Here is a 23,507-nt window from a genome sequence, read left to right as displayed (position 1 = left end):
CTATGACTTTTAACACTAATTCCTTTTTCTAAAGTTTCATCTCTTCTTTAGCACATTTCGACAGCCTCATTTACCCTACTTTTTCTTCTTTCTACACAAATATACTTTCCTTTATTCCATAAGCATCATACATTTTCTTTCTATTGAATAATCAGACTAAAAACAACCCTTAAGGGCTACTCCATTCATTATCTCATTAATAATTCAATCCTTTAAATGCAAAAAAGAAAAAAAAATTAGACAGTACTCAAACCTCCTTGGAGGATTTGAAACTTTACTTTCATTTAGCATCAATAAAATATCAAATTTTACCATGACGAGGAAAACATCACCGTGCTCTCTGGTTCCTTTCAGGCTGTCAAAATGAATTTGTCCTAGAAAGCAGCCTGTCCTTTTTACCTTCTATTTTATACCACATGGGCACATTACACAATTCTCTTTTACCTTGTATTTTGATCAGTATCAGATAGACACCTGTTTGTAGTTCAGAGCTCTCTGATTTTTGTTAAATCAATTTAAATTCTACAATAATTTCCCAGTTTTATCATCTAGGGTAACTGACGAGGAGTCTATGTTTTTGCCTAATGCAGATCTGAGCAATTTTTTTTTTATATCCAACTGTTCAAAAGACTTTCATATCTGAATATATCCTAACTTTAAATACACAGGAATGTGTTTCACGCCAAATTTCACCTATTCTTGACTTTTGTACTAATTTTCCTCTTCTGAAAACAAAATTAAAATAACCCCATTTTATAGCATTTTCACATAACTCTATGGGAAACACCTATTTTCTTCATTACACAGACTGATACTATACAGACTATATTATATAAGCTCATAATTAAATGAGAGCTAATAACAAGAACTAATGCTTATTGAACACTATTGTTTGCCAGGCATGGTGCTAATTAAGACTGTGCATTATCTCATTTAGACCTTACAACAACCCAATAAATAGATATTAGGATTACTATATCTTTGTTTTACAGATGAAGAAACAGAGACACAGGTAAGTTAGGTGTGCCCAGCCTAGCATGTGGCAAAACACTGGCAATCTGTCTTTGAAGCCTTGTACCCTTGGCCACCATTCACAATATCTGCCTCCCAAGATATTTATTTTCTACCCTCCAACTAACTGCTTTGCATTTGAATTCTATTAATTAATTTCAAATTAATAAAATAAACAGAAAAAAACCCCCAGCATTTTCAATCCAAGTGGAATCACACTTACCATATGGATACTGCAAGATTGAAAGTGCACCATTACTGTACTCTTCATGAGAAAACTTATCATTACTGAGACATTTGTCAAATTCATCAGACCCCACCAAGACAGGAGTTCTGGAAGGAGAATCTAAAAGAAAATGGTAAAATATTAACTGTTATGACTTTAATGAAAATGTGTGTGCCTCATTCATCCCAAAAACAGACATTCAAATAGCACAGCTCAGTTCAAATATGTAAGTCAAACAAATGGCCCAACGTTCTTTCTCTTGAAAAGCACAGTCTTGTAGAGAGATGAGTCATTTAAACGAGTAATTAAAATATGATGTGATGTGATAAAAAACATATACAAGGTACAGAAAGATAGCTGAAGGAAATAGATGGTTTAGTATTTGAATTCAATTCGAGTGTCTCAAAGAATATGATGTGATAACCAGATGTTTCATAAATATTCTTTTTTTAAAAAAAATAAATTTATTTATTTTAGGCTGCTTTTGGTCTTCATTGCTGCACACAGGCTTTCTCTAGTTGCGGTGAGCGGGGGCTACTCTTCATTGCAGTGCGCGAGCTTCTCATTGTGGTGGCTTCTCTGGTTACTGAGCATGGACTCTAGGCCCGCGGGCTTCAATAGTTGCAGCACGTGGGCTCAGTAGTTGTGGCTCGCGGGCTTAGATGCTCCGTGGCCTGTGGGAATCTTCCTGGCCCAGGGCTCAAACCTGTGTCCCCTGCATTGGCAGGCAGATTCTTAACCACTGCACCACCAGGGAAGTCTCATAAATATTCTTAATATAAATATGTTAAGACCGAAATGATATCAAGGCATGGTCAGAGAATGGTTAAGAGTTTTTCTAAGCTGTCTAGAGAAATATTTTATTGACATCGATTTCTATAGAAGTAGCTGCTGTTTCAATGAAATCATGTTCTAAAGGATAATTAACATTCATTAACGTCTGAAATACCTTCCCAGTTTATCAGAAAATATAGAGTATATAATAGTTGTGATCTCTGTGATATTCAAAACTATGTCAAAGACAGTCATGATTAGGCCTCTGAACATCTTAATAACATTTATAAAAGTTCATAATTCACTTACGAATTAAGGGTTTCCATTTGATTGTTGGCAAAGGAATAATTGCATTTTCACTGTTGACAGATTCCAAGGCCTTGGGACTCGTAGGAAACTTTTCTGAAATTCTGACTGATGACTGCAGATACAGCTGGCCTCTGTACATTCCTGAATCAACCAGAACACTGTCAGTTAGGTTTAGAATCAAGCACTGATGATTTTTTTTTTAAAAGGTTCATTTTGATTTAATAAAATTAGATGAATTCCAGTTATTTATTCATGTGCTACATAGCTCTTTTCAAAGAATCATGCCTGAAGCACTCAAATTTGACCCAAAGGTTATTCAACAACAACAGGGGAGGAAAGTTACACACAAGTTACAATGTTGCTCACTATATAATTTTTGGTAATTACTGAAAAACTCTTCCAGTAGGAAAATTCAAACAAAAGAAATCATTGTACTCTTATGAAAGTAACATTTTAGATGAGGTAACCTTTTCCTTAAGAAAACCTAAACACCTATCCTTCAAGAGATACTGCTAACAATTCAATTAAATACTATCATAACACGTGTGACATGTCATTCTTTCAAATTCTTGCATTTCACTGAGATTGAGGGGCGGGTAGCACATTGATAGAGCTTAAATAATTTTATGTGTATTTGACCACAAAACTAGTTCAAATAATTAGATTCGAGGGTTTTCAAAATGTAGTACATTGAAGGCTTTCAACTGCCAAAGCAGCACACCAGAATTTTGTTTTAATTTTTCAGATAAGTTGTATAGATGCATAGGAAAAAATAAACACACCTTTAACGGGGAGCAAACTGATATAGATGCAAATACAAATGTAGAAAGTTTTAGACTTTGAGGATACATAAGTAATGTGAAATCATGCTATGTAATGGCAACATTTTTAAGCCTTTTAAATATAGGTCTCAGAGAAAAAGAACACGCTATAGTAATTAAAAGTTTCAGAATTGGATAAATGAAAGAAAATTGCAGGAAAAGAAATCAAAGTACAAATCTTAAGGCCAGAGAATGTACTTAGGAATTAAAACTACTACAGGCACACCTGAAGTAGGGAGAGACAATGTAGGAATAAAATCTAGATGTCAACTTGTACTATTGCTAGATAAGAGATATCCACTCACCCAAGTAAACACTGTTTTCTGTGGCTCCTCGGGCAGCTTCTACGATGTCTTCTTCATCTTCTAAAACTCCATCATTAGTGGCGTAACTTGTATCATCAAAAAGACTGATGGGAATGACTTTGCCATCTTTAACCAACCAGGCAGATGCAATGGGAGTACAAAACTAAACAAAAATGGAAACGAAATTTTAAACAATTTCAAGCAGTATTTCTATGTATCCCAACTCCTGAAATACCCTTTAAAACCACAAATTTCTTTACAAATTTTCACTTTTCCAGCTTTACTGAGGTATAATTGACAAATAAAAAATGTATGTATTTATGGTATACAGTGCAATATTTTGATATATGTATACATTGTGAAATAAGTAGCACAATCAAGCTAATTGATATATCCACCATCTCACAGTTATTTTGTATGTATGTGTTTTAAGAACATTTAAGATCTATTCTCTTCATTTCTGTTTAATATTCTAAGGAAACTCCATGATGTTTTCCATAACATCTATGCCAATTTACATTCTCACCAACACTGCACGAAGATAGACGGTTGTACACTGTTCACCAACATCTTCACCAACCTTTTGACTTTTTCTTAATAGTCAATCTAACAGATGTAAAATCACAAATTTCTTAGAGCACAGAGAACAAGTTGAAAATCCAAAATGGCAGTCACTTCCTTCTACCCAACATGTTTGGTCAAACTGAGAAGGAAAGAAACATATTATAAATTCTCAGTGGTTCTAGGTACCTGGTATTCCCACTCCAGATGTCCTCCTTTCTTACTAAAGGCCATAACTTTCCAATCAGCAACGGAGACCTTTATCACTGTGTCCATCACGGCAGCTTCCTGTTCTTCCACGTCTGAAATAATTTTAGACTGTTCTTTGTTTCCACTGGGCTTTAAGGTGCTTTCAATAAATCCGGCTCTAGTTTCCATGTCTGGAATATACCGAAGTTCAAAGTGGCCAACACTGAAATTCCACCTTAAATTTACAAAGGTGTGTTTTAGAAATTTACATTTAAATAAAGGGACCAAATAATTAAGAACTCTTCTAGAGTGAAGAAGCAAACACTAAAATTTGGTGATGAGAAAAGGAACAACTCAACACTATCTTCTGGAAAGGAGCATGCTGCTGATTTATGCCACAAGAGGGCGTAACTTGGTCCTGACCCTTTAGAAACAGTGGTTCTGAGAGTTGTGACCTGACAACAGCTACAGGACAGATTTTTCTCCTGAAATTAACAAATGTTCACATTTCCAAATCAGGGTAATTTTCTCAAAACACATCAAAGTCATCCTAAAATAAGGTAGCTTGCAGTCTGCCTTACTTCTTAATTAAAGCCTGACACATTTCGTTCAAGTGCAGAGAAATTACCATATCCCAGTAACCAATGCAAAAGGCAAGACGAAAGCTACTGATTTTAGATTTTCATGAAAATACAGCCTCAAATCTCTTATCTGTTGACACTATAATGGTCTTGACACTAAGATATAAAATGGCCCTAGAATTCCGACATCTGTTAAAAGATAGATACTTAAGGAATATGGGTCTTAGATGCCAGACTCTTCCCATTCTGATAACTCAAATTCTGTTAAGTTGAACATCTGCTCCTATGGTAGCTGAGCACCCAGCAAGCACTCAAACACTTAAGGAAACAAAATCCCATCAGGATAAAGAAGGTCGGGTTGCCAGCAGATGCAAAGCTCTACAGTCCAGGGAATGTAGAAAAAATACATTCTTCACTGAATTTGAGAAAAGTTTTCAGGAAGGAAACTGAATTATACTGCATCAGATTAGACAACATCTGAAAGTCTGGTTCACTTTCAAAGGATAAAGATGGGATCTCAAATTCTTTTTACTGCGCAGCAATTTAAAAATTTAAATATTAGGTTTTGAAAAGTCAAGCATGTGATTTACCACCAGCATATCTAATTCAATCACATTACTTTAAATGTAAAAATTTACATTATTTGAAAAAGGAAACAAAACAGTATTTGACCACATAAAATTATACTTTAACACTTTAAGAAAATACACTAAAATATTATTTTATAATGGAGGCGGTAGTCAGACAAACCATGAAACTACCTACTAGAGAGAACTGCAGGGTCAAACAGACCCAAGTGAAACAAAGCACATCAGCTTTGTCTTAAGAGTTTTCTGCATTCAGAGAACTTTGATCAGTGAGATTGCTATGAAAAAATATCATTAACCTAAGACTAAGCTAATATAGTCACTGTATGGGACTCCTCTTTGTTACCATATCCTGAAGCACATGGTGAGAAGTTCAGTTCAGGATCTGTTAATAATCATGAAGCTGTTTTAAATTTAGGGGCTTCATTTCTCTTAAAAGAGTAGTATGCTTTTGGGGAAACAAAATAGTTCAGAAAATCTCCACAAAGAAAAAGCTGATGAATTCTGGTCTTGTTGTACTTCTAAACATCAACAGCAACATTATCTGAATACACACTTCTCACTGCCACTACGAGGGCCGACGGCTCTAACGGTTTTCTGGGTGCGCTGCAGAAGCAGGATATCTTCTTCTTGTTCCATTTCATCATTATCCCACTGGCGACAACCCAAAGCTGAACAGATGTACCTCACCTGAAAAAACAGATGTAAAATTAGTAAAGAGAACAAGTTACAGGAGATCAGAGACAGTAAAAGACTCAACAGTTTTATAAAAAGTGAAAGGAAAGTGAGGAAATGTGTAAAAAGTAGCCAAGCATTAAGAAGAAAAAAAAAAAAAAAAAAAAAAAAAAAAGAAGCAACAGCTAGGGGGCTTCCCTGGTGGCTCAGTGGTTAAGAATCCACCTGCCAATGCAGGGGACACGGGTTCGAGCCCTGGTCCGGGAAGATCCCACTTGCCGCAGAGCAACTAAGCCCATGTGCCACAACTACTGAGCCTGTGCTCTAGAGTCCGCGATCCACAACTACTGAGCCTGCGTGCTGCAACTACTGAAGCCCACGTGCCTAGAGCCCGTGCTCCACAACAAGAGAAGCCACCACAATGAGAAGCCCGTGCACTGCAACAAAGAGCAGCCCCCGTTCACCGCAACCAGAGGAAGCCCGTGCGCAGCAACAAAGACCCAACGCAGCCAAAAATACATAAATAAAATAAAAAATGCAGTTTCTGTAAAAAAAAAAAAAAAAAAAAGGAAGCAACAGCTATACTGTATAGCACAGGGAACACCACTCAATACTCTGTAATGGCCTATGTGGGAAAAGAATCTAAAAAAGAGTGGATGGATATATGTGTATGTATAACTGATTCACTTTGCTGTACACCTGAAACTAACAAAACATTGTAAATCAACTGTACCGCAATGAAATTTTTTAAAATAAATAAATAACCTGAAAAAGAAAAAAAAAAGCAACAGCTAGATTACCACCAACTCCTAAAATGAAATATTTTGAACCATAAAAGTACAAATGAATATTTATTTCGGGGAATGAGTCTTACTTTGAGCATTTCCATGGAAAGAAATGGATAACTAGTTGTGATCTCTTAGTAATAATATCATTAATAAAATTCTAGGTGAATAAAAACACCTCAGAATTTCCGTAAGACGGAAATATTTAGTTTTAAAAAATCTGAACCTTTTCTAACAGCTGCAGTATTTTCCAAGTACTTCCTTCAAAACTTCACTCAAAGGAAAAGGAAGATTCTTTGGATGATGTGACCAAAATCCTCACAGAAAGAAGCATACCTGCTAGAATACCAGAATTTTGGAGCAGCACATCAAATCAGAGAACCAGGTGACGGGGTTCAATCCCATTGTTTAACAGATGAGAATACTGAAGGAAACCAAGGATCACAAGGCGGCCTCAATACAATACACATGCAGGTGGCTGGAGAGGGCAGAGAAGCTTGCAAAGGGCCTATGGGCCTAACACTCAGACAAGGGATCCTTAAAGTTTGAAAAACTTGAGGGCCAAAGATCTTTTTTCTATTCTTCCGTATTTTCGTCTTAAGTCTATATACAAATATTCAAGTATCAACGTATTAAGGGGTTAAAGAGATTTTCACCTTTGCAAAAAGCATGGTTTTAATTAGTTATCCCCCATAATGGAGTTATCAGACCCAATCTTAGAAGCAGATCATCTCCTAAGAGCTAATAATGGAGAAAGTCTAGGTCATTAACAGTATGACTTTTTCTTCACACAGATCTAAGTCAAATCTGACCCTGGAAGTTTCTGAACCTTTGAAAGTCTTGGTTTTCTCATCTGTAAAATGAGTACAAACTTGCCTCTTGGATCCTCTTATGATAGGCTCAAACTAGATAAATAAGTAGTAGCAATTATTCTTATCATCAGGATTATTATTATTCTTTGGAGGGTTCCTCATCTATCCAAATGAAAATTGTAAAATGTAACCATTAGAAATATTGTGATGATTTCAAAATAAGGCATGAAAAATGCACCTGACATACAGTAGACCACAGTTATTCATTCTCTTCCCCCTGCTATTCCTGGCTCTGCTGTTCATTCTGTTATCTTGGATAAATTTAGTTTCTCTTAATAGTATTCCCCCTTTCCACTTCACAGTTCTTTTATCAAAAGAAATGATATCCTCAGGGGAAAATTATTACAGAGCTCAACCAGTAATAGTATAGTTTAAGAAATTATCTCTTCTATTCCTATTGATTCTGATTTCTCCCCAAACAAACTGAACATTTTTACTCACCTTTCCACTATACGCACTGAGTCCATATGTAGTGAGAGACTTTCCTCCAACCAAGACAACATCATCTCCAAATTTATAAGAAGATTCAAGAAGTGATTCAACTGTAAACGGAACTGTTTCCATGCTCTCACGGTCCCGGTCCCACTGGAAGAGGTCTCCATCCAGGGAAGGAATGATCATCTTATTCCCAAATACCTAAAATAAAAAGCTAACTTTTAAAAGGATTTTATGAATGGATAAAGAAGATGTGGGTCATATAAACAACAGAATACTACTCAGCCATAAAAAAGAATGAAATACTACCATACTAGAGATTATCATACTAAGAAAAGTAAGACAGAAAGAGAAAGACTAATATCATATACTATCACTTGTATGTGGAATCGAAAACACGACCCAAATGAACTTATCTGCGAAACAGAAACAGACTCACAGACATAGAGAATAGACTTGTGGTTGCCAAGGGGGAGAGTGGGTGGGGAGGAATGGTTTGGGAGTTTGGGATTAGCAAATGCAAACTAGTATACATAGGATGGATAAACAACAAGGTCTCACTGTATAGCCCAGGGAACTATATTCAATATCCTGTGATAAACCACAGTGGAAGAGAATATGAAAAAGAATATATATATGTATAACTGAATCAATTTGCTGTACAGTAGAAATGAACACAACACTGTAAATCGACTATACTTCAATAAAATAAATCTTAAAAAATAAATTAATAAAAGGATCTGAACTGCAAGGTAGGAACTAAGAGCCGTAGTCTCTGACCTGAGGTACTCAGGCCTCCTGAGCAGCACACGAAACTGCACAGTTCATCCACCAAAAGCAACTTAAAAGAACCACCCATCTCTCCTGGGACCCACAGGCACCCTCCAGTCTGGTTTTCCTCAAACTCTGTTTGCCACGAGCCAAGCGTGTTCCGTAACAATAAGGGAATTACTAAGGAGAGTTCTGTGACCAAGTGAGTTCAAGAAGAGGTTACTGTGGGAGTTCTTATAGTGATTACTATGTTAACGTAATAATACGATTTTCTAGTAAAGGGACAGTTTATGCAGCACTTTCCAAGTCTATTTTATCCAGGCCAATTACCATCGTAGGTTCAGATCCAAGGAACACAGGTTGATTTACGCAGCAGCCCATTCTTTCTTTTATTCACTTTCTCAGATCTGCTATGAGCCAGAAGCCTGGTAACCAAGCTTACTGATTTCATGCTCTTGGTTGCCCTTTCTTCTTCTATCAATGTTAACTGAGGGCCTACTACATGCTAGGGACTATTCTGTGGCTTAGGATACACCAGGGAGCAAAACAAATTAAAAAAAACAAAACAAAACCCTGCCATTTGTGGAGCTCAAACTCTGGTATCGGGAAATAAACAACGTAATAAATAATTACAGAGTGGGGCTTCCCTGGTGGCGCAGTGGTTGAGAATCTGCCTGCCAATGCAGGGGACACGGGTTCGAGCCCTGGTCTGGGAAGATCCCACATGCCACGGAGCAACTAGGCCCGTGAGCCACAACTACTGAGCCTGCGCGTCTGGAGCCTGTGCTCCGCAACAAGGGAGGCCGCGATAATGAGAGGCCCACGCACCGCAATGAAGAGTGGCCCCCACTTGCCGCAACTAGAGAAAGCCCTCGCACAGAAACGAAGACCCAACACAGTCATAAAAACAAAAACAAAAACTGACTCAGTAGAGTCTTTGTAAATTTAAAAATAATAATAATAATAATAATTACCGAGTATGTTAGGTGTTAAATGCCATAGTGAAAAAAATAGAACAAGATAAAGGGGGAATGGATAAATGTGTGCATGGGAGGGGACAGGACTTGTCAGTAACGGTTAAGTTCAGGGTAGGCCCCATTGAGAAAGTAATATTTGAGCAAAATCTAAACACAAGCGTTACCCCTGCTGATACCTGCGGAACAGCCTTTGCAAAGGCCTCAAGGGGGACGTGCATTGTGATGAGGAAAGGGAACAGGTTGTCGAGGCAAGGACGGAGGTGGGGAGAGCAAGCAGAAGGCCGGAGATGATAATGGTGGTGCTGGTGGCGGGCTACAGTGGAGCTGCTGCCTGCGGTTAGATCTGGGATTAACTGGAAGGTAAAGCCAACAGGATTTCATGGTGGATTCCCTGTATGGAATGAGCGGAAGAAAAGCGCTCAGGATGACGCTAGAGATTTTGGCCAAGGAAATCTTGTTTCTTGAGAAAGAGTTAAATTAGTACATGACTTTGTGACACGGGCCTTCTGGCATTTCAAAATAGACACAACTCGGGAATTCCCTAGGGATGCAGTGGTTAGGACTCGGCGCTGTCACTGTGGGGGCCCGGGTTCAATCCCTGGTCGAGGAACTAAGATCCCGCAAGCCACACAGCGCGCCAAAAAAAAAACAAAACAGACACAACTTGACTTATTTCAGCTAATTACACGATTATTTTCCTGATCGTCAAGGCTCAAAAATCTGGAAAAAGAGACTATGAAAGAAGCATCAGTTTAAAAACCTCCAGACAAATGTCGATTTGTTTTTTAAACAAAATTTTTCTATGGATTTCTTTGTTCCTTAAGCAGCAGAATTCCTTTCTTTAAAGGGATACTTACAGAGATATTTTAAAGAGATCCTTTTCAGTCACAAAGAGTTCTCCGTTGATGCTCAGCTAATATATTCTTTCCCCCCCTCACCCACCCCAGCTTTGCCCCACACCCCTGGGGTTCTAGAAGACAGGTTGAAAAACACGACTCTAATCCACTTCTTTCCTTCATTTTGTAGTTCAAATCCTCGTATCTTCTGCCTGAACTATTATTACAGCCTCCTTACAGTTCTTAACTGGGAATTTCCTCAATCTAACCTCTGCATATCTTCTAGATTAATCCCTGAATCAGAGTTAAGCTTGTTATGACACTATTCAAAAATCCTCAACAGCTCTCCCTTATCTTCTTACTAAAGACCCCAAATCCTAACTCTGACATACATGCAAAGTCCTCTAAACGTGACCTCAAACAACCTTTTTCTTGTTGTCTTTCATTTTTCCCCACGTGGGTGGAAATCAGGTGTCATTACTTAAGCAGGATATTTAATGTTTTTACTGCTATTGTTCAGTTATGTCATTGTCAATGTCATTTCTTCTCCCTGGAACACCCTCCTGTACCAACCCTGCCCACTGAAACCCCATCTGGCCTTCAAGCTAGCATCACTTATGTTTTTGCTGTGAAATCCAAGAAAATTTTAGCAGCGTTAAGTTCGCTGACAAAAGTCTTAATACTGCACTTTTTGCTGTAACTGTAAACTGAGACACCATTACAGTCTCAAAAAATTGTTCATTGTACCTCTAACAAATATTTATCAGGTATACTAATGTATATATATTTATGTTTATTCAGTGGCTGTAAAAGTAATGCACTCAAACCTGGTGCCCAGATTTTGTTATCTAATTCCATTCCCCACCGAAAGAACAAAGGCTCCTGAGAGAAACGGCTGACTCCAGGGCTGGGGCAGGGCAGGTTCAAGATGAGCCTTTAACATCTTATTAGTCTAGAAAGTAAAGATATGGACAAAAAAAGATGGAAACGTGTCACTGACCACATCTGGAATTTAAGCACCAGAATGATTAAGTACTGAATTATAAAACATTGAAAAATAAAATAAGGAATTTATGCATCCGCACTGATAACGAATAGATAAAATAAACAACATATGGGGGAGAAGAGAGGGCTTTTACTGCAATGAAATGCCAAGTGTCTACTGGTAAATATGAAGGGAGGACTGGAGTTGGAAAAATTAGCATCTTGCAGACATCACAGTAAAGACTGCATCAGGCAAAAATCAGCCATGGTGTTAAATCTAGGTGAAAATTTTGATGAGGAGCAGGATATTTGCACGGTCTTAAAGTATCTTCCCACAGACTGCTTATTAGTTACAAAAAGCTAAAAAAAAAACAAAACAGAAACAGTCATTATATAGTGGAGAATTCAGACAATGCCTTGACTGGATGATCAAATGAGTGACAGACATGATACCCTGAGAGAGGATGCAATATCAGCCATGCAGCATTCTGAGCCCAGCATACACAGCCTGGATCTAATCACCAGGAAACATCAGACAAGCACAAAATGAGGAAAGTTCTATTATTTTTAAATATCAGTAAAAGATCAGAGAGACTATATTCTTCAAAAATGTCAACGTCCATATATACACTACCAAATGTAAAATAGATAGCTAGTGGGAAGCAGCCGCATAGCACAGGGAGATCAGCTCAGTGCTTTGTGACCGCCTAGAGGGGTGGGATAGGGAGGGTGGGAGGGAGACGCAAGAGGGAGGGGATATGGGGATATATATATACATATAGCTGATTCACTTTGTTATACAGCAGAAACTAGCACAGCATTGTTAGTTTCTAAAGCAATTATACTCCAATAAAGATGTTAAAAAAAAATGTCAATGTCATACAAGATAAAGTCTGTGGGGAAAAAAATCCAGATTAAAAGAGGTTAATGTAACAAGTAAATGTATTACCTGACCCTAGACTAGATGCTGTACTGGGAGTGGAGAATGCTATAAAAGACATTATTTAGGTCAACTGATGAAACTGGAATATGGACGGTAAAGTGTCAATATAAATTTATGAAGTTGATAACTGTACTGTGATTATGTAAGAGAATAGAGAAATTTCCTATTTCTATTAGGAAATGCACACTGAAGCATTTAGGAGTAAAGGGCTACAATGGATAATTATCTTTGGATGTTTCAAGAAAAAAAGAGTACGTATGGGGGTTTGGGAGATAAGAGAGAGAGACACACAACTCAAATGATAAAGCAAACACGTTTTGAGCTGATAAATCTGGGTATATAAGGGTTGGGTTTTTTTCATATCAAAAAGTGTGCAACTTTTTGTAGTGTGAAATTATTTCCAAATAAGAGGTTAAAAAGAAAAGAAAGATACTCAAGAGCCTTGAAGGGGCTCTGCAATTAAACTCGGAAGGCTAGACCATTAAACTGAAGGCTCATCATAATTCTGGATATTTAAAGATCTCCAACTACTACTTTTATTAAAAAAACATTTGATTTTTAGTAAGCTCTCAAATGACATCAGTATGTATGTATACCATACATACATATGTATACCACCTCATATTATCTTAGAATTTTAACATTACTATTTTATTCTTTGCTATCTTATATTTCTTGATAATAACAAACAAAAGACTATATTTTCAAAAATTAAAACTTTTTATTTTTATCTTTTGTAGAATGTCCAACTTGAGGTTGTCATTAAGAACAGATTTAGGTCATAGTTTATATACCCTACAGTAACAGTATTGCAGTATTTAGCCAATGTGATCTCCCATTTTAAGTTACATATCAGTTAGAAAATCAAGTGTTTACTGTTCTCTACCGTCCATATTATGTTAGGTATTCTCTATTCCATTTACTAGAACAATAAATTCAAATTGTGATAAAATTAAAAAATAGGTATTGTCTGGTAATGTCAACAGTAGTACTGGTTGAGTACAAATAGGGAGAGCAGGTGTGCGTCGCTACAAGAAAGAGGAAGAGCGGTTAGTGGGTCTCTAGTAAACAAATACCATTTATTTTTACTTGTTTCCTTTTCCATTAAACAACTTCTTTTCCCCTAAAGAAGTAGCAGGTCCTTAGGGAACACAATGGCTTCTAAGTGCAACCGCCCCCAATCCCCCCAACAAAAAAACAAACCAGAAAATCCATCAAACAGATGGGAGCTAAAATTCATCATTGCTTCCAAATGTAAAAGAAAGCAAACTTATCTGCAATTAAAAATATGGCTTAAACAACCAAGAAGATTTCACGTGATTGACCATGTTGAGAAAAACGGCCTTATTTTAAAAGAAGAGTGCAAAACCCAAAACAAAAAAGCATTATGATTCAATACCCAATCATGTCATATTCCTGGACTCTGATTTTAAAGTTCACTTTTAAATAGCTGCTCTTCACTAACTGGCTGCTTATGACTCACACCCACGGCTGCTAACCTCTGCACCAATCGCTGTGAAGTCTTTCAGGCTGCATCTGTGAAAGCAGATGGTGTGTTTTCCTTGAGAGCCACAAGAAGAGATATATGCCTGCAGTTCAGGTAGAGAGATGACATCACCCCTCAGAAGGGCATTACCTCACCCTCCCAGCATAGGAATGAGTCACCCGTAGAGTCAACTGCAAATCTCTTGGTATAAAAAAATGTAGGTTATGGTGATGCATTTTCACATTCCACTGATTTGTCTCTGGAAGCAGCTATTTGTCCTGATTTGCTGCTCTGCATTTCAAATTAATTATGTGACTTGCTTCCCACTTCAGTCATTTTAAAAATACAAATGCTTGCTATTTGGGGTTTTTTCCTCTATTTGTCTTTTCCTGTTAATAATTGCAAAATAAAAGGTTTGTCACATCAGCTGGCAAACTCGGTACCTAAGATCCAATCAAGGTCTTTAACCACGCAATCACAAAGCAGTTTAGTAAAGTAATTCAATTACCATTTCTGAACAAACTCTAACTGGCATAATGAACACCAGTGGCACATATAATCAAGGACTCTATTTGAAATCAGAATGTGAGATAAGAACTCTATTTTCAAGTGGCAGAAGGAACTTCAACTGAGAAAATAAAGGAAGTACTACTACTAAAATGAATATAACCAGTAATAAAAACAAAAATTCTTCTAATATGCAAAAATATTTTTTCATTCAGTTCTTCCTTCTTTTTCTATGCAACCACCTCCCCACCCACCCATCCCCAACCTCCCACCATCAACACATACACTTTTGGGGGTATATTCAACTTTATTTTAACTTAATACGAAAGTTTTGAAACATAAAATGTAAAGAGATGAATATAATAAACCCCTATGTATCTGCCACCCAGTTTCAACAATCATCGACATTTTGCGACTCTCCACCCATCCACTACATATATTTGTTAATGAGAGTATTTTAAAGTCAATCACAGGCATCATGTCATTTCACCTATACATACTTCAGTATTCATTGCTGAGAAGTAACTACCATGCCAATGTTACGTCTAACAGAATTAAGAGTAATTCCTTAAAATCATCTAATATTCAAATTTCCCTGATATTGCAAGACATACTATATAATTGGTTTGCTTCAACAAGGAATTTAAACTCCACATATTATATTTGATTCTTTTTTTCCCCTATAAGGGCCCCTTTCGCTCCTTTTTCCATGCATTGATTTACTTGAGAAACCAGATTATTCACCCTACAGAATGTCCCACAGTTTGGATTTTGCATGTCACTTAACTTGTTCCTTTATTCCCGGTATTTCCTAGAAAAGTGTAATTAGAACCGGAGCTTTGATCTGATGCAGGTTTGATTTTTTTGGACAAGACTACTTCACAGGTGGTGCTATATACTTCCTATTGTAACAGAGGTCAGCAAACGACAGCTCACGGGCCAAATCTGACCCGGTGCGTGTTTCTGTAGGCAAAGTTTTATTGGAACACAGGTATGCTTATTCATTTCTGTATTGTCTATGACTGCTTTCCCACTGCAACTACAGAGACCGTATGGCCCGCAAAGCCCAAGATATTTGCTATCTAGCCCTTTACAGAAAAAGGTTGCCAACCCCTGAGTTGTCGTATTTGTTACTATTAATCAGTGGATTCAAGGGAGTCAGCCTGATCCCTCCATTTCAAAGTGTCCCGCCAACTTTTCACCATTTTGGTATCAATTGATGATCTATCTACTACTTCAATAAAATAATAAAATAATGACTTCTAATTCTGTCATTCTTTCCACATTTATTAGCTAGAATTTTTCTATAAAGAAGAACTTTCCTCATTCGGCTTTGGAAGCTGGATTTGTATACACTAGCGTTTTCTCAAGTAGTGACTCACATTAAACACTTTCAAATCCACAAAGTTGTATCCAGTGTGTACCCTAACCAAGAGAGAGGGAAAAGGATCACACTGGCCCTGACAGTTATAAAAGCCAAGTCCCAAGTACAAGCTAAGCAGCAGTAAGAGTTACAGGGTGAAGAAACAGGGTGAAAAAGCATGTGGAAAGATGCAGATTCATGAGACAGAGATAAGGAAAAATGGACATAGACTATCTGGGAAAAGGATGGAAAAAAACCAACTACTCTAGAGTATTCATGAAAGGGACACCCTTTCTCTGTCCTACCTCAGGAACTCCAAGCATCTCTGGTATAATACAACAAATGATGCTTCCAATGACGACCTCAAGGAATTAGTTAAAAGATAAAAGTCACCAAGATTGGGAAGATGTAAAATATATGAAAAACAGTTCATTGAAAGTGTTAAATTGTTGACTTTTTTTGATACCTGGAAATCCCCTTTGCCCAGAACAATTACTTTCCTTGCCATGCTAGCTGTTTTGGAAACCGAGGTAGGGCGAGGCAACAGCAGGCATCCAACTTATGAAAATGGAAACGTGTCCACGGGGAGGTGACTGCGGCTCATCCAGCCCCATCCCTGGGTCCCTGACTCCACCAGCCACTCACTAATGTGACCTTGGACAAAAACTAACACCCTACTCTTTTACAAAATTCCTCAAATTAACTTACTGCACTGGATCCTCAAAAGCACTCTCCACAGCTTTTTGAAAAGGTATGTCTTCTGGTCCCTAAACTACTAATGAATGTTTCTACCACTCTGGGGATCCACAGGCCTCCTGCTTTCCTCACTCCTTCCCCTGTCCCCCTCAATTCTTCCAGAGTCAAAACAGAAAGGGTTTTTAACATTTTCTTTTGCTGTAAGACTTTCAATGAGACTTTGATGAATCACAGGGTTCTCTGAATGAGGCATCTGCATTGTTAAGTATCTATATTTAGAAAATATTTATAAAGAATTCACACCAACTAACCATTGGGGAAATGTGGAAGAAAGCAGGAAAATCCCTAAAATCCTACTAAAGCCAATCTCTCCTTGAAACCCTTTCTTCTCTCTGACTCATCACTCTCTACCTGAATTTTAAAATGTTAGGGAGGGACGTCCCTGGTGGCGCAGTGGTCAAGAATCCGCCTGCCAACGCAGGAGACATGGGTTCGAGCCCTGGTCCGGGAAGATCCCACATGCCGCGGAGCAACTAAGCCCGTGCGCCACAACTACTGAAGCCTGTGCTCTGCGACAAGAGAAGCCACCGCAATGAGAAGCCCGCGCACCGCAACGAAGAGGAGCCCCCGCTCACCACAACTAGAGAAAGCCCGCGCGGCAATCAAGAACCAACGCAGCCATAAATAAATAAATAGACAGATAGATAGATAGATAGATAAATAAATATCCTTCTAAAAAATTTTTTTAAATGTTAGGGATTCTGAAAGTTTGGTTGGAGGTCATCTTCTCACCCTACTCTCCTTCCCGGTGATTGCTCCTCTCAGTTCCCAGGACACTAACACTTCTAACTTTTCTCTTCAGTCCAGACTTTTCCTCTGAGAGCACCAGACCCACATACGCACAGGCTTTCTTAACATCTCTGCTTGGAGTGCACTCAAGGTCACTCGGCACTCACCGCATCTAAACAAATTCATGTTCTCCCTCTCTACACCTGTTCCTTTTCTTTTTTCTTTTTTTTAAAGGGGCCGGGGAGCAGTCTCGGAGGACACTTTTATTTATTTATATTTTTTTGGCCGCACCAGTGGCTTGTGGGATCGTAGTTCCCTGACCAGGGATTGAACCCGGGCCCTCGGGTTCTCTTCAATCCGTCACTTTACTTCACTCACTTCCTCGGTCACCTTATCATCCCCACCTGTACTAGACTGGCCTCTTAACTAGTCTCCCCGCTTCTGCTCTTCTTCCTCTTCCAGTCCTTTCTCTACAGTCAGTAGAGACTGACTATATACGTAGACAGTAGTCAGTAGAGTACAGGAGAGACTGATTTCAGTAGGATTTCAGGGATTCACCTGCTTTCTTCCAGACTGATCATTCCTGCTGCAAGGCCTTGATGCCAGCTGTTTCCTCTCCCAGAGCAGTCCTTCCCAGCCTCTCTACCCATTTCTTGCAGCTCTTTCTCCTCATAGGATCTCAGTCGTAATAAACATAATTTCTTCTGAGAAGCCTTCTCTGACTTCCCAGCTTGGGAGGTCAGGTATCCTTGCTAAGTCTCTCTTAGTTCTACCCATCCTTGTGACAGTTACCACAACTCAATCATGATACTGACACTATAATCATTTCGTATCTGGCTCCCCATCTGGCCCCACATAGTGTCATGTAAGTTCCATGATGGCAAGGATCTCATCTGTCCTGGGCATTGCCGTACCCCAGCGCACTGCCCTGCAGGATCCCCTGCCCCCTTAAAGACCAGTTCAGTTTTGGATGTGTTAAGTTCAAGTACCTTTGAGTCTCCCACTAGGGTTAAGAAGCAGTTAAGGGCTTCCCCGGTGGCGCCGTGGTTGAGAATCTGCCTGCCAATGCAGGGGACACGGGTTCGAGCCCTGGTCCGGGAAGATCCCACATGCCGCGGAGCAAATGGGCCCGTGAGCCACAATTACTGAGCCTGCGTGTCTGGAGCCTGTGCTCCGCAACAAGAGAGGCCCCGATAGTGGGGGGCCCGCGCACCGCGATGAAGAGTGGCCCCCGCTTGCCACAACTAGAGAAAGCCCTCGCACAGAAATGAAGACGCAACACAGCCGTAAATAAATAAATAAATTTAAAAAATAAGTTTAGAAAAGAAGCAGTTAAGTGCTCACAATGTGCTGAGCGCCATGCTAAGTCTGCTCTCTATATGAGGTCTTTGAGTGATTATTCCTGATAAAGCACATTAAGAATTATTAGAACAGAAAATGCAAACGCATTGGTAAGTATTGAGGTATTTCAAAAGGCATGAAATATTGGAAAGGGGGCAAGAAATAAGCACAAGGATCTAGGGTTGAGTCTCTGCTTTACTACATCAGACAAACCTCTGAACCATTTTGAGCCCCAATTTTCTCATCTGGAAAATGGGGGTTAATAAGAGTATTTTATAAGGCTATGTTAAGGAATAAATAAGAATGGATTTGATGTCACTTTGCAAACTATAAAGTGCTAGTCAAGCAATACTTGTTAAGTAGATGTAATGATCCAGGGCTGCTATTTTGAACCTCTAAGGTAATTCGTGTGTGAGTGCCTATATACATATACTTGTTAAAGAAAAAAGTTAAAAACGAAAATACAAACTCTTAATCTGACTATCTATAAATTCATCATGATCCTTCTTTTAGTCTCCATAAGGAAACTTCAGAAATGACTATGGTTCGTTAACACTACATTTCACATATTGCAAAAAAGCTTTTAGAATTCAAATAGTCGCTCCAAAAGTAAATTCAAGGAGAGAGCAGAAAGCTTAATTATGCCATGTCAATAACAGTTGGCCCTTGAATGTGCATTTGCACTGCATGAATCCACTTACAAGTGAATTTTTGTCACTAAATACATACTCCAGTACTCCACGATCCATGGTTGAATTTGCGAACATGGAACCGTGGATACAGAGGCCCACGGAGAAGTTATGTAGGATCTTCCACTGCATGAAGGGTTGGCACCCCTATCCCCAACGTTGTCCCGAGAGCCAACTGTATCTCTTTCCCAATCCTGAATTCACAACACCCATCTAAAAACAAAGTCTTAAAACTATATAAAGATGAGTTCGATATAAGAATTAAATACATCAAACTGTGACCAGTCTTTGACTCGCCAGAAATCTCTATCAGCCCTAAAATTCTCCTTTGAATATAGAGGTTCTGAAGGTTCATAAAGTACTTTATTGACCAAAAAGATAAACAATATTAAAGAGAAGTTAACAGGCATACTTTTGTGTATTTTAATTGTTCAAAAATGTTACACTATATATCGAACACAAAATGGTAACTCTTAATAAACTAAAATGAGCAACTGACCAGACTACTAGTTGACAAAATTGACTATTTGTGACTTTATGAGAGAAAAAAAAAAAAAAAAAGATGTTCCAACATTGTTGTGTTGAGGAAACAATTTTTTAAACATTTCCCTAAATTTCAAGGAAAACATTGAGATTACCATGACGGGGAAAGTAAAGGAAGCTTATCTGCTGAAAGTAAAGTGTTCCCAGAAATCATACCTCAAAGACTAAGGAGAAGGCATCATGGTTAACAAGTAGTTACGTGATCTAAACATGAGGGATTATGAGATCTTTCAGTAGATCTGGATATTAGTCGAAGAAGGCATCCCATGTGATATGCTTAAAAGGAAATGTAGGTTAAAAAAAAAAAAAGAAAGAAAATGCAAAAGAAAAAAGAAATCCTGAAGTGAGTTGGTATTTATGAACATCAAAGATTTTGAATTATTGACCAAGAGCAGTGAGATAACAAGTAGATAATTATTATTTCATTCTTTCTTTCCTTAACTTATAGTCAACCTACAAAACAAAATACCTCAAGGAAAACTACCAGGTTAACTTTTGAAGTATACTTTTTGCATTCACGGTGAAAAATACAGATTTAAGTACCTATCTTTGCCTTCACTTAGATTACTGTACATTCATAAAGGAGATAAATAATGTGCACGAGAAGTCAATTTCCTACAAAACAGAGTCAAACCAATTTCTCACTTGGCAACATGCGTGCTGGAATAAATCGATTTAGTTCACGGCACTGTTTTCAGCCATGCTAAGGGATTAATAAAACAAAATTAAAACAAAAAACTGTTTCGTTTCTATAATTAAAAGAAAAGCAATTAACCTAAGCAATTATTTAAATATTGGCTTGCTCCGTGATTGACAGTGACTTTTCCAAATAAACCACCATCTTAGATGGTGTTCATCTAAGGCTCAAATTGTGCTAGTTTATGTACAAATGAAAAACTGCCAAATGACCAGACATCTTTCAGTATAAATTAGACTATCTATAAAACAGATTACAGATCCTCTTTTAATAAAGCAATACTCAAAACGGTCTACTAATGGACCCTTGGTGAACAAATCAAGTAGCCGTTAAAAATGTACTCTTTCCAAAAGATCCCCCCCAACCTATGAAGGCCCTTCTTCGTGACTGCAGGCTGACTCTGCAGTGCGCAGGCTGGAAAGCTTCAGCTTTCATAGTTGTCTGTTTCTGCACCTGCCTGAAACAGAAAGGCGGTGTGTCCCTTGGGGAGAAACATGCCTAAAATAAAATAAAACAAAACCCCGAACTCTAACTATAGACTTATGAGAGAGTTGTTTGTTCTTTTTAAGAGGGAAAAAAAAAAAAAAAAAAGGACATTTTAACAGAAAACTGAAACAAAAAAAACAAATATGGTATCTCTAAATAAAGAAAAGGTAAAGGTATTGTCTAAGGACAGACTAGTTATATATACACAATTATAATATGCATTCTAAACACAGATAAGGAAGAAGGTCTTTGTATTTATAAATGTGTTCCAAGACACAGAGAAGTAGACAGTTCAAGGATATTATGTCTACTTAGATTTGGTGAACTGTGATCCAAATGCCACCCAGAGACCCCAAAGAAAACCTATGCTAATATGTCACAAAACAGAATTTTAAGACAATCAATGAGGAACCACTGCCAAATCTCCTTAGTGCTTTTTCAAGGTTGAATCTGCATATAAGTTAACAGTGGAAAGCAAATCAGATTTTACCTCAGGTGGTCCTTCTGAAAATTAAAAACAAAATTCTTAGCTACGATCAAAAGTATCAGATTTAGAACCTAGGGGCACATGTTAAAGGTAACAGAGTAAACCTTAGGTTCATCATTTATTCTAACACACACACACACACACACACACACACACACACACACACTGTTTTAGCTTGGTTTATATCAGTATTCTTTTGAGGAAGCTTATAAATACCTAGTCAAGAGGAAAGAGTGGCAAGTCAGATCTGTGTCCCATGGCACCTCAACCTTCCTGCAGCATACAATGCATTCTAAAAATAATGTGAAACACTTGCTTTTAATGGAACTGTCAATCTCTCTTATCCTTTGGGAACTTATTTTTTCCTTAACATAATCAAAACATGACTAAAGCAACACAATAAACTATTTTATATGCTTTTTGATCAGAAAAGGTTAAGGACATCATGAAAGCAGGCTGAGAGGCAATGAGATATGTACCTAATGGTAATGAATTTGTGCCATTTTTAAAAGAATCCTTAAATGTAGTAAAAGGGGAAGTTAAAAAATTCCTCTAGATAATTTATATGAGTGTTTCATGTATTTGATGGTACCTGAGTCCTGAAGTTAAGGACAATCTTTAGAAATTTAGTCCCTGGTGGTTCAGTGATTAAAACTCCGCGCTTCCGCTGCAGGGGGCGTGGGTTCGATCCCTGGTCAAGGAACTAAGATCCCACATGCTGCACAGCGCAGCCAAAAAATTTTAAAAAACAAGGAGAAGAAATTTAGTTCAATCCATAATTTTACAGAGAAGGAAATTAAAGCTCTACTGGAATAATTAGCCGGGTCACACAGCCAGTTAACAGCAACATCATGACTAGAACTGAAGCCTCTGAATCCCAGTGCCTCCTCCACACCACACGGCCTACAAAGTTCCTGTGATGCTTTTACTTTATTATTCTAGCAGAAGTACACGTGATCCATAACCAATTCCTCTATCATTAATAACTTAAAAATTATTATGCAGTCTATCAAATCCTTTAGCCTTCAGCTTCTCATTAGATAAGTCACTTTAAGAATCACTGCACAGAGAATACATCTTCCCTGGCCTTCTGGGTTTAATTGGTTTCATCTTCATACCACTCTTGATGAAAAGGTGGAGAAACTGACATTCTAATAGAGGAGTCTCCAAACGGAGCCTCCACTTGTCACCTGGGTGGCTCCTGTTACATCTCCCCACCAGTTCCTGCCTGCTGTACCCAGCTCTCCTCTGCACACTACCTGTCCCAGCAAACGCTGAGCTTCAGACGGAGAAAATTAACTGTTTCTCCCAAAAAGTTAGGGACCGTCATAAAATTGTCTATCAGATGCATTTAGAAGGGTATGGCATCCAATCCGGGGCATTTCAAATAGCAGTTTTTGTTCCTCTTTTGGTGGTGTTTTGTCCAGCTTCCGAACATAACTTCTAGATACTGAGCGATACACACCTTGCTGAATAACAGGTGACCCAAGCTCGAAATACAGTCCTCTCTCCTTGTTAATGTTTAACCTTACGAATACTCTCATAATGGTGATATTTCTATTATATACTAGATCAGTCGTTCTCAAAATGTGATCTGTGGACTCTGTTTGAGGTGCAGAGGGTCAAATGGTTTTCATAAGAAGGTGCTATCTGCCTTTCCCTGGGGTGCTATTTGCATTGATGGTATAAAAGCAACGGTGACTAAAGCATGAATAAGGTACCAAACTCATAGTCCTGGCATCTTCACAGTCACACACTCACAGCAAAAAAAAGAAGAAAAA

The 23,507-nt window shown here is 38.1% G+C and overlaps 1 protein-coding gene across 2 annotated transcripts in view; it reads right to left on the bottom strand.

Moving 5' to 3' along the window:
- Nucleotides 1-23,507, bottom strand: part of EIF2AK3 (eukaryotic translation initiation factor 2 alpha kinase 3) — a 69,700-nt gene that overhangs the window by 27,200 nt on the left and 18,993 nt on the right. The window contains exons 3-9 of one of the 2 annotated variants that reach the window (XM_036873244.1): nucleotides 11,581-11,667; nucleotides 8,138-8,332; nucleotides 5,921-6,054; nucleotides 4,197-4,431; nucleotides 3,447-3,609; nucleotides 2,321-2,461; nucleotides 1,235-1,357 (exon numbers count right to left, since the gene is read on the bottom strand). In XM_036873244.1, the coding sequence (XP_036729139.1) occupies nucleotides 1,235-1,357; nucleotides 2,321-2,461; nucleotides 3,447-3,609; nucleotides 4,197-4,431; nucleotides 5,921-6,054; nucleotides 8,138-8,332; nucleotides 11,581-11,667 (1,078 nt within the window). The remainder of the gene's footprint in view (nucleotides 1-1,234; nucleotides 1,358-2,320; nucleotides 2,462-3,446; nucleotides 3,610-4,196; nucleotides 4,432-5,920; nucleotides 6,055-8,137; nucleotides 8,333-11,580; nucleotides 11,668-23,507) is intronic. The other variant, XM_036873245.1, reaches the window with a different exon arrangement.

Source organism: Balaenoptera musculus, chromosome 13, assembly GCF_009873245.2.
Source record: "Balaenoptera musculus isolate JJ_BM4_2016_0621 chromosome 13, mBalMus1.pri.v3, whole genome shotgun sequence".
NCBI lineage: Eukaryota > Metazoa > Chordata > Mammalia > Artiodactyla > Balaenopteridae > Balaenoptera > Balaenoptera musculus.
The sequence above is the reverse complement of the archived record's forward strand: the minus strand, read 5'-3'. Positions and strand labels throughout refer to the sequence as shown.